At 48.2% G+C, this 12,409-nt stretch overlaps 1 protein-coding gene across 2 annotated transcripts in view; it reads left to right on the plus strand.

Moving 5' to 3' along the window:
* Positions 1–12,409, plus strand: part of LOC138564392 (zinc finger protein interacting with ribonucleoprotein K-like) — a 195,734-nt gene that overhangs the window by 82,297 nt on the left and 101,028 nt on the right. For both annotated transcript variants that reach the window (XM_069642907.1, XM_069642908.1), the window contains exon 6: positions 4,941–5,006. In XM_069642907.1, the coding sequence (XP_069499008.1) occupies positions 4,941–5,006 (66 nt within the window). The remainder of the gene's footprint in view (positions 1–4,940; positions 5,007–12,409) is intronic.

Consider the following 12,409-nt stretch of genomic DNA (forward strand, 5'->3'; position numbering starts at 1 on the left):
ACTGGTGTCCTTCTCCCTGGCTATTCGATTTCCTGCAGCACTCTGTGGAAAATACAACCAGCTCCGAGAATGGTATCCAGGTGGCTTACCAGTTGATTGTTCCAACCAACTCAAAGGGATAAGTCGTTCTTGAAGGGCTTCTCTGTAAAGATGAACTTGGCGATTTGGACCTGCATCAGGGCAAACCAATGGTCCAGGAGTTGCAGCAGCCGTCCTCTTCAAGCTCAACTTCGGTTCTTTCGTTCCAGTGGTCGACTCTGCCTGCCAAACCAAGAGACTTGCCTTTTATTCAGTTCTCTCCCATTCATTCAAGCCTAGCTGTCACTCACCCAGCAGGGTGGCTGTCCTTGCCAGACAGTCAGCTAGCCAATCACCACAGAGTGCATTTGGATCTCCTAGGCGACTAAGCACAGGGAGTTTCGGGCAACTCCCTCATGTCCTGCCCACCCCAGACACTTGGGTGCCGGAGGCGGTCTTCACTCCTGAAGCCGGCCACAGGCAAATGAACAAAGGAACCAAACCTGGTTTGGCGTGCAGAGCAAAACTCTAGAAGGACCTTTCCAGAAAGAAACGGCGAAAAAAGACCACCGGGACCTGTTTTTACAGACTGGGCTCAGACGCCATCTTGAAAAACATAGCTCCCGTGATTTAAGGCTACCGGTGTTCGTGGTCTGGAAAAATCATGGTAGTTCGTTGTAAAACCACTGCCACCAGCCATTTCGAGTGGAAAGGGTAGCATTTGGCTGCTACATGAGTATCTAGACATAGGGGATACTAAGTAACCCCTCCAGCACTCTATAGGAAGATAGTGTGTGCTGGGTCTAGGAAATTAAAAAGACTAGTAAAGTCAATTTAACTTTACATTCTCTGGGAAACAGGAGTTTATCCCAGAGAAGGTATTTAAACCTTTGGAAAGCCTGAAAGGCTTCCCTGTGTCACTGCACTGAGGGGGCTGTGTGACACACATGAAAAGATGATGCCTATGGAGTTGTCTAAAACGCCATAACCAAAGTAAACACAAGAGTAAAACACATTTAAAAACCTATGAGAGAGTGGGAAAAAGGTTCACACTCTCTCCAGGTAAAAAATCAAGTCCTCAAAATCCAGCAAAGTTGCTGGGGGTCTCTAAGGTGAAGGGAATTAGCACATTTTTGAGAATTCTCCCTAACAGGGGTCCAACAAAGAGCCTTTCGCCCCTCCTCTGCCTAAGCCTGCTTCCGGCTCTCATCCGCTCTCACAAAATCGCCTGCTACAATTACGCAGGCGCCACCCAGATCATTTGTAAAAAATCCTAAAACTCCAGCCTCCCCTCTTTCCGACCTTGCCTCTTGCCTCTGAGTTATCGACCTATGGATGACGACCAACCACCTTATCCTCAGGAATTAGGCAGGAGATGTGAGTTGACATGGCAGCGTGAACCGACCAGTCCAACTCGAAGAGGGCGAGACATTCCATATATGGGCAGGAGAATATGATTGGGTCAAGTGTGCTGTGCTTGATGTGGGCGGGGTCTGAGACCTGATGTTTAATGTCCAGTCTGTCAGTGGAGTCCACACAGGACATTTTATGGTCATTGCTCCCCTCGTGGTGGTGCCTGGGGAACAGTAGAAGCGTTTGGTGACGTGCACCCTGGACGGGAGATCAATTGTTTCCTGTATAGTGCAGGTCCATGCCGCCTTTGTTTGTTTGTTTGTTTGTTTGTTTGTTTGTTTAGTAATGCACACCAAACCCGTGGGTAGCAGGGTGCATCAAGAAAGAATACTTTAAGCTTGGTTACAACATGGAGTAGGTATAATAAAGGACATAATTACAATAATAAGTAAGGCGAGGGTAAGGGTATGGGTACAGGTACAGGTGCTGGTATAACAGAGAACCGTATACTGACATTGGTTTCCTGAGTATGGATGAGGTAGGTAGGTAGGCCGGAGGACGTTATCTGTCAATAGATCTCAGCCAGATTAGTGACTTGCTTCTAAAGCTGGTGTAGGATTGGTTGTTCTGAGGTTCAAGGGGAGGGCATTCCAGTATTGAGCAGCTTTGACTGGAAAACTACTTCCACCAGCTTTAGTAAGCTTGAACCTTGGTATCTCTAGACAGTGGGAGTTCATAGCTCTAGACGGTCGCGTGGATGTTTTTCTATTTATTCTATTCACTTGTGAATGACTTCAGGGCAATCAGTGGCTCTACCTACGCTGTCTGCATGGTGGAGGCTGTAGCCATTGCTGGATAAAGTCAAGTACATGGAAGGATGTGGGGCTGAACCAGCTGAAATGGCACCTGAGATGAGTGTGGGGGTGACCTCTGAAATTTCACAAGCATGTAGAGCCATCAAGTGAGCATTTACAAGTATCATGTTGCATGTCTGGGCGTGAGGACATTCAGTGGCTACTGGTTGTAATTGTAATTGGTTATTTATAACACGGTTAATACCCTGAGGTTTCTAAGCGCGGACCCAGGGATCGAACCTGTGTTGCGCCGCATCTCGTCTTGCTTCCTAATGGGATCTCTATGAGGTTATGAGGCCCTTGGGCATGCTAAGCTTGGCATTGGCTGGACAGTCTGTGGCAGGGCCCTGGGCATGCTAAGCCTGGCAGTGGTGGAGAGTCTGTAGCAGGGCCCTGGGCATGCTAAGCCTGGCAGTGGCTGGACAGTCTGTGGCAGGGCCCTGGGCATGCTAAGCCTGGCAGTGGCTGGGGAGTCTGTGGCAGGGCCTTGGGCATGCTAAGCCTGGCAGTGGCTGGGGAGTCTGTGGCAGGGCCTTGGGCATGCTATGCCAGGCAGGGGCTGGAGAGTCTGTGGCAAGGCCTTGGGCATGCTAAACCTGGCAGTGGCTGGACAGTCTGTGGCAGGGCCTTAGGCATGCTAAGCCTGGCAGTGGCTGGACAGTCTGTGGCAGGGCCCTGGGCATGCTATGCCTGGCAGTGGCTGGGCAGTCTGTGGCAGGGCCTTAGGCATGCTAAGCCTGGCAGTGGCTGGACAGTCTGTGGCAGGGCTCTGGGCATGCTAAGCCTGGCAGTGGCTGGACAGTCTGTGGCAGGGCCTTAGGCATGCTAAGCCTGGCAGTGGCTGGACAGTCTGTGGCAGGGCTCTGGGCATGCTAAGCCTGGCAGTGGCTGGACAGTCTGTGGCAGGGCCTTAGGCATGCTAAGCCTGGCAGTGGCTGGACAGTCTGTGGCAAAGCCTTGGGCATGCTAAGCCTGGCAGTGGCTGGACAGTCTGTGGCAGGGCCCTGGGCATGCTAAGCCTGGCAGTGGCTGGGGAGTCTGTGGCAGGGCCTTGGGCATGCTAAGCCTGGCAGTGGCTGGGGAGTCTGTGGCAGGGCCTTGGGCATGCTATGCCAGGCAGGGGCTGGAGAGTCTGTGGCAAGGCCTTGGGCATGCTAAACCTGGCAGTGGCTGGACAGTCTGTGGCAGGGCCTTAGGCATGCTAAGCCTGGCAGTGGCTGGACAGTCTGTGGCAGGGCCCTGGGCATGCTATGCCTGGCAGTGGCTGGGGAGTCTGTGGCAGGGCCTTAGGCATGCTAAGCCTGGCAGTGGCTGGACAGTCTGTGGCAGGGCCTTAGGCATGCTAAGCCTGGCAGTGGCTGGACAGTCTGTGGCAGGGCCTTAGGCATGCTAAGCCTGGCAGTGGCTGGACAGTCTGTGGCAGGGCTCTGGGCATGCTAAGCCTGGCAGTGGCTGGACAGTCTGTGGCAGGGCTCTGGGCATGCTAAGCCTGGCAGTGGCTGGACAGTCTGTGGCAGGGCCTTAGGCATGCTAAGCCTGGCAGTGGCTGGGGAGTCTGTGGCAGGGCCTTGGGCATGCTATGCCAGGCAGGGGCTGGAGAGTCTGTGGCAAGGCCTTGGGCATGCTAAGCCTGGCAGTGGCTGGACAGTCTGTGGCAAAGCCTTGGGCATGCTAAGCCTGGCAGTGGCTGGACAGTCTGTGGCAGGGCCCTGGGCATGCTAAGCCTGGCAGTGGCTGGACAGTCTGTGGCAGGGCCTTAGGCATGCTAAGCCTGGCAGTGGCTGGAGTCTGTGGCAGGGCCTTGCTCATGCTAAGCCTGGCAGTGGCTGGACAATCTGTGGCAGGGCCTTAGGCATGCAAAGCCTGGCAGTGGCTGGACAGTCTCTGGCAGGGCCTTAGGTATGCTAAGCCTGGCAGTGGCTGGACAGTCTGTGGCAAAGCCCTGGGCATGCTAAACCTGGCAGTGGCTGGACAGTCTGTGGCAGGGGCTTGGGCATGCTAAGCCTGGCAGTGGCTGGACAGTCTGTGGCAGGGGCTTGGGCATGCTAAGCCTGGCAGTGGCTGGAGTCTGTGGCAGGGCCTTGCTCATGCTAAGCATGGCAGTGGCTGGAGAGTCTGTGGCAGGACCTTGCTCATGCAAAGCCTGGCAGTGGCTGGACAGTCTGTGGCAGGGCCTTGCTCATGCTAAGCCTGGCAGTGGCTGGACAGTCTGTGGCAGTGGTGGGTTTAGTCCTGCGATTCCTAGTCCGTCACCATTGACTACACTGCTTAGGGCTGATGTGGGAGTCAAAACATTTGAGGGATGCAGGTTGCCCATCACTAGTTTCTTTCTGCTGGATGTGGGGTCCTTCCATACCACCAAGGCCTCCACCCTGCCGCCTTCCACTGCCAAGCTAGGGGCCTTTTCACTGGGTGCATCTGATATCTGATGAGAATGACTTGAGTGAACCGCAGCCAGTTATTAAATGGCATTACAGACAAAAGGCAACACGCAATGCGTCCAAACTTTAATTTCTTGTCTGAATTGCTCGTGGGTTTGGAATTATAAAACATAAACAGAACATGAGGTGATTCATCTGAAACGGCTTCATGCAGAGTCCGCTAGTTTGCCGGCAGATGCTGCTGAACCTTTCAATTAAGCTCCTATTTCTGCACATTTTCCGAAGGTTCTTTTCTGTCCCAATAGAATCATTCTTGATGTGTTCCTTCTTCCAGGACGTTCTGTTACCGAGCAACCAAGACATCAACAGGAGGAAAAGGAGGATATGGCAGAAGACTCAGGTTAGTAGCTGCCAGAAATGATTGGAAGGCTTGATTGGCAAGCGATCCAACTTTCATCTAGTAAGACACTTGCTCTCATATGATAGTTGCCCCAATCGGCAGCTTGCGTTCTTAATTGTATTACGCTTGACAGATTTCCTGTGCATACCTCTGCTAGACCTTCTGTGATGGCCATGGAAGAAGCACCGGCAGTTTAAAGCATTTTGCCCACCTCCCTTGTCCCTCAAAGACATGTGCCACGTTGGGTTTATAATCACCTTCCAGCTGCCCACCCATTCAATGCACCAGCTCCAACACTATGCTGCGTCAGGGCTCTCCTTGCCCCACCTGCTAAATGGGCAGCCACTGACAATATAACAAGGACACCATGGGCCTCATTACGACCCTGGTGGAATGGGTTTAACGGCGCCAGTACATATGCCGGTGCCGTTAATCCCATTCCGCCCTATTACGAGGTCCCCTTGCGGGACCCGCTCTGGACGTCTGGTCAGACCAGTCATTAACGGGCCCGTTGTTAGCATGCTCCCCATTCCCATTGAGTCCTATGGGGGCTCAAATGGGGATGGTCCGGTTCCGAGTTCCCTGAATGGGGAAATACCGGGCCCTCCAAAGTCGGAATGGCCCGGTATTTCCCCATTCAGGGACCACGGACCCGGACCCGAGTTTGGAGGCAGCCATGCCCTTTCTAAGGGCATGACTGCCTCCAAACTCGTAATGAGGCCCCATGTGCCTATTTCAAGTGTCTACAGCGGCTCCAATGTTGTCCCCACTAGTTTCGCCGATAGTTATATTGTCGTGTTCCTCATGGAATCCAGCACCATTCTAAAAACAAAACAGAGCAACTGCTTAAAACTTAACAAATCCCCACACAAAAGCACCTCACCCACCTAGAAGTGTATCTGATTGAATGTATCTGTTGCCACACAGGTTGAGATCTGCACAGGAATAAATCGCTGCCATCTCCAAATGTTCAACATTCATAATGAATCTGAAATGCAGAACAAGGAACTAAGGGAACCGTTAGTTTCCCATAAAAATAGTTTTGCTAATTTAAAACATTATGCTGGGGCACCACAGCTCTCGCCGCTCTCCATTTTTACCTGAAATGAGTTCCACGCTTTCCAACAAAGTGCAATTTTCGCAATTCCTTCAAAAAGTTCCCAATAATAACGTATACGGTTCTTCTTTCTGCAAAACATACATAAGCACCAGGTGGGCGACCCCATTCAGGAATAAGCAACCGTCCATACTCGCAACAAACTGTAATAAAAATAAATATGCACACCATGGACTCGGCCACGGGCAAAGTAAGAAATGGTATCACATGCGGCTGCTTCCTGCTTAAACCAAAAGCACACCCATGCGTAATATCCATCTCCTTCCTGCAAACCACATATCAGCACCACGTTAAAAAGCTCTGTTCTAAATAGTGCAGCATTCATAAGCACATTCTGCTTGTCGAAGGCAAGATATGCCTGAGCTTATCCATAGCCAAAAAAAACACACGTTCCGTTCCCAAACCCAAGTAAAAGTACTAGACGTGCAATCACTCCACGTTCAAACCATATTGCCTGCAAGTTGCAAGCCGATGTTTATTAGCTCAGATAAACGCAGACTGAAGCTGGGTATCCAACCGATGTGCCAGCAACCATAGAAAACGGACTGTGATCCCAATTGCTAACTCATATCATACAAACTCGATTCTACTTACAATAGGAAGAGTAACCTAATTTGAATGCTTATCACAAAAAAGCAGGCGCAATTATCCATTGAATTAGCGGTGAAATGAACTATATTCTCATACTCCCAGTGTCAGTACAATGCTGACAAATCTCAACTACTAAGATGGCCGCCATATTACAATAGCCAACCTTGTACCTTTACCTTTGCTCACATACACAGATAAGGGGTATACACATCAATGGAACGAAAAATACTCCTAAGCGTTACCAAAACCTATAACCCAGTTACATCAATGCAGACCAGTCCAACTGCTCATTTAATCCTCCACCATGTGTCTGCAATAAATATATCCAATTCTGCTTGAACCTTGAAAACGTAGTGCCTCTTTCGGGGACACAACTGCCAATGGCTTTATCATTTGCAAATCATTTAAAATCATCCACACAATGGTTCATGTGACAAATGTGGAATGCCATTGGAGCCGTTGTTACTTTATTCTGTATTCTTAACTTGTGCTCATTAATGCACAAATGTACTCGGCGCTTCGTTTTACCCACATAGTATTTGGTACAATTGCAAATGATGACCTAAATCACATGGGTTGATCTGCAATTAGTAAAATGGTTGAGTGTCCCGGTACGGTCATCGCTCAGAGGAGGAAAGTTATAGCGCACAGTCACATGCAAGACAATTACCGCATTTAAACTGACCTTTGATGGAAGACAACCCAAGTAAGCCCTGTGTGTCAGTCTCAGTATTGCTTTTCTTATTAACCGCATGTACCAAATGGAGTTTTTTCGAGATCACGGTCACTTACGTATTGGATGTGCCAATTCCTATTTATCAAATGTTGTATGCAGTTTCTCAGGTGACAGAAGGTAGTGGCCCATACTAGACTAGTGTTCAGTCTTTTCTTTAGGCTCCAAAAGAGAGTACCTGTTGATAAAGCATGCCCGCTTAATGGAATGTTTCAGTAGCTTTTAACGTAAACCCGAGCCTCAAGACGAGATCTCCTAATATTGGCTTAAATATTGTGAGAAACCTGGGGGCATTCTCACATTTACTCCCCTTGAGTCCTGTTCTCAGGTGGCCAGGGAAAGCCCATTGCTTTTGGATCCTGACCCTGGGGGTGTAGAAGCGAGGGAGGATTATCTGGGTGCGGTGAACTTGGAGTTTGGGGAGAGGACTTCCCCAAGGGAGACACGGTACTCTCCCTTCTCATTCCATAATGAACCAGTAATCCCAGAAGCATTTATGGGATATTGTTACCCCTTTTTCTCTGGTCAGGGTAACATCAGGTGGTATTATAAATCCAGCAGCCACAGGAGGAGGGTAAAAGAGAAGAGGCTTACTAAGGAGACATGGTATCCCCCTTTTCCTTATGAAGACCAACCCAGTGCTCCCCCGGCCATTATGGACTATTGTAACGCATCTACTCTCCATTTCCATCATTCAACCCACTATGGTACTGAGACGAGGAAGAGGCAACTAAGAGTAGTGAACACTAGTAAGTTGTTTCGCGCCTTGAAACACTTGTGTATAGGCACATTACAAATGCCATATCATATAATTTCACCACTCTAGTACTGGGATGAGGAAGAGGCGACTAGGAGTAGTGAACACTAGCAAGTCATTTCACCACTCTAGTACTGAGATGAGGAAGAGGCGACTAGGAGTAGTGAACCCTAGCAAGTCATTTCACCACTCTAGTACTGAGACGAGGAAGAGGCGACTAGGAGTAGTGAACACTAGCAAGTCATTTCACCACTCTAGTACTGAGACGAGGAAGAGGCGACTAGGAGTAGTGAACACTAGCAAGTCATTTCACCACTCTAGTACAGAGATGAGGAAGAGGCGACTAGGAGTAGGGAACACTAGTAAGTCATTTCACCACTCTAGTACTGAGACGAGGAAGAGGCCTGCAGAGTATTGCAAAGGTCAGAAATGTCCCAACTGCTTTACTAATTACCACCAGGCAATTCCAATTTGAGATTTACACCTGCAACCTGTCAAGTGGTTGCAGGTATATATGAATGGTGGCCACCAACAGCAAAGAGACGAGAAGAGAATCCTGAATGAGTGGAGGTAGTCGTGGTGGGTCCTGCAGGAAAGCCAGGATGCCAGCAGACGACCCCAGGGAACTCTAAAGTCCAGGGCCAGGATGGCCGCGAGAAGTATACAAGAGGGGGAGCCTCGATGGTCCAAGCTACGCAGCAGGAGCTCTAGACACAGCAGCAAGAATGCAAAATACCCGCCAGCATCCAAGAAGAGGAAGCAGAGCTGGTGGTGGCTGGAGTTGCACAGCAGAAGCAGCAGAGAAAAGCCAAACGCCCGACATCCGCGAGAGGCATTGGAGCTGCTGGCGGGTTACCAAGCGAGATCGAAGTGCAAGTGGCACTCGCTGTTGCAGAAATACATGCAGGCGGAGCTGAGACATGAAGCTCAGCTGCCTGGAGGAGACACCAAGTACCGGTGAGTGAGAAGGGAGAATCACTCGAGCCGGGGCGTTCCTGGGGGCTGTGGTAAACGAAGTGAATGCCAAGTGAACAGAAAAGCATGTACATAATGAACTAAGCCGAAGCCATGGGTTGGGAGGAAATTAAGGACAATAAAATGTGTAAGCCGCAACTTAAAAGATGACCTATATTGAATACTGAGTCAAATGAAAGCTTTTAGCAGAGCCATGATCTAATGACGAGAATATGTGGACGTCAGACACTGCCTATTGTGAATGCAAAGGAAGAGTCCTATGAAATACAGAACCAGTAGGTATAGAGAAGTGGGAAAGAACCTGAAAGCAAATTGGTGGGGAAACAAAGCCACTGTGAAGTCAATTATAGACATAAGTGCAGCGTGGCAATGCCAAAGACTGGCAACAGAGAGGTGACACATTGTGGCAAAACCAAAAGGTGACCAAGGAGACACCAAGTGAATATGAACCTTCACACAGGTACAGATACGGAGGAACCTGTGTGGGCTAAAGAGCCTAGGGTTTCTGGTTGCGCAACCTATAGTGGGCGGACCCTATGGTCTGACAGCTGCGCCTAGACCAGGGAGCCCTAATTGTGAAAGCTAAAGAAGTTGCTGAAGCAAAGTAAGTCATTAAGAAACCGAAGAAGAATAAAGTTGATCTGGACCTGTTGTGAATAAGAACCGGCAGACTTTCTTGAACTTGGGGACAGCAACCCCAACATTTTGGGAAGGGAACCCTGAGGTTGTATGGAACTTTCTTGAACTTGGGGAAGGAGAGCTGAAAAGTAAGCCAAGAGCTGGAAGAAGCTCAGGACTTTGTTTGAACACTATTACTTTTATTGCCGACACCCCTACACATTGTTTAGCTTTAGTTGTGAGGGCAAGGAGAGGCTTTGGACACAGACCTTTAAGTTGAACTCCTTGAGTCAGACTTTCCTTGGTTTCTTTAGGTAGGGAAATCCTACCTTAGTTTAGGGCAAGTTAGACCGTCATCCACCCTGACATTTAAGTTTAATAAAACACTTGTGTTTGAACTTTGAATCCGTTGTCTGTTTCTTGCTTCATGATTCCTTCACAGTATAGAATTCATTCAATGAGGTACAGTTCTGCGAATACCTAGACACTGGCTGAATGGAATGTTACTCTTAAGGCTGGTTGGATGTAGTGCTGCTATAATGTAAAATTGTGTCCTGGTCTGTTAACATTCTAAAAAGAGTTGCCACCAAACGATCGCCAATAACCTGTATTAATAATTCCAAAAACCAATTTCCTTCTGACTCTGTAACCGTGGATTCTACCCATTCAGCCATTCAGTAAAGGACAAGAGGATCATGGAATCACTTTGCCTTATTAGGAAGATACCATCGACAGATCTGTGGTAAGTTCTAATATACCTCTTAAAGGGGTTCCCAGCTGATAAAACATTAGTCTACAAAATGTTGTACATACAGCTTAGCCAATGCCGGAGCACAAGGTGCACCCATAGAGGTACCATGGATTTCTTTTAAAAATATGGCCCATCGTACAAAAAGATTTTCTTCCAAGGCCAAAGTAGCTACAGATGCAATATATTCTGTCTTCCTGCAGATGGAATTATGCATTTTTACCTGGTGAAGAGTATGTAGTACATATCCACACAGGCAGCAGCACGTGGGAAGAAGATGAGGTCACCATTTCCTGGGCCAGCAAGACCATGGCAGCTATCACCATGGGTCAGGCCTTTTATAAGAGAGTTACTGGAATAATGGACCTCCCGAGCAGAAGCGAATAATTCAGGACTTGCACATTTTCGATGCTGCTGCAAAGGACGCAAACGCACTGGACTTATAAATAGGCTGTTCTCAGGTGAGAGCACCCTCTGCCCATGCGTGATGCTAAACAGAGAGGAAAGTGAGTAACAAGCAGCATGAATCACACAGCATATGTCTCAGCAGTGCTCCAGATAAGAATTTGAAGTCGGAGTATTTTACAGTTGTGAGTAAAAAGATTTTGTAGGGAGTAAAAAAGTAAGTCCCATTCCCAGTTGGAACACTTATTTATTAAGCAAGTGAAAATGCTTCAACTATAAAACAGAAATGTTTTGTGTTCATGCACATGCAAGTATGCATGTATACCTCTTCTGAGCATGTAGTAACAGTAGTACAGTTTCTTCTTGTGTCCCTACGTGTACTTCTGGTCCCAACATAGCCGTGGAGCAGTGTGGGTGGAAGCAGCCGGATAGACTCCCCATGTGTCGATTTTCTACTTGTATTTGGAGTATTTTTACTCCCCATTTCTATTTGGGGAGAATATTTGCCTATTTTTAGGGAGTACAAATGGCTGACACACCCCAATGGCTGATACACCCCTTTTCTGTAGGGCTGCGTCTCCGTAATGTGAATGCATGGATAATGTGGAACTTCAGTGAAGTGCACGTGCAGGAAATGTGTATATGGGCGTCTCATGCTACTTACTAGAAATACAAGGTATAAAATAAGCAGTGTCACATAGCAACGTGCTATGCAAATCTGCAGGTCTACTAATTAAATTGAGACTTGTGTAGCAGAGCTGTCTACTTACCCTGTTTAATGAAAGCACAGCTCACCCTGCGAGCCTCTCATGCTGCACCCCGTTTTCTCTGTCACTGCAAGTTGTGGCGGGCTGGGTGAATGAGTTGGACAAAGGGATGACATTTTCACTATAATCTTAATTTAAATAAGAATGAAAAAGGCCCATCTTTCCCTATCCATAAAGGGTTTTCCATACCTAACTAAAGAATAACTCATCTTCAGGGTGGTAGTTAAACTCAAAGTGATCATCCTCTGTCCAAAGTAGCCTACTCTAGCCCTACCACGGGTAAAAAACATTAACATAAAGAGTTCCCGGAGAATAACTCCCTTCTGCCAGTCCAATGGAATCAGCCGTATGGGCGTATTTCCATTAGTCTCTGATAATAGTTCAAGTTCTGCACTGGTAGAGAATACCAGGAGAATGACTCCCAGTTAGGCAAAGTGTGTATGCAGTACCCTCTGGGAACACTACAAACAACTATGACTACAGGTATAGGCACCCCAACCTTTGGTATAAGCTTGTACTACACAGTTTTGGTAGCGTGTTGAGCAGCTAGGCTTATCTCAAGAGGGGAAATGTGAGCTGTAGTGGAGTTACACAAAGATTCACAGTTACAGGTATTCAAATAATCTTACACTCAAGGTTTCTTGCATAAACAATTAATAATTTATTTATCAGTCAGTTATAAAGCCTTCTTC

The sequence above is a fragment of the Ambystoma mexicanum genome, chromosome 1p (genome assembly GCF_040938575.1).
Source record: "Ambystoma mexicanum isolate Mex_15411 chromosome 1p, UKY_AmexF1_1, whole genome shotgun sequence".
Taxonomy (NCBI): domain Eukaryota; kingdom Metazoa; phylum Chordata; class Amphibia; order Caudata; family Ambystomatidae; genus Ambystoma; species Ambystoma mexicanum.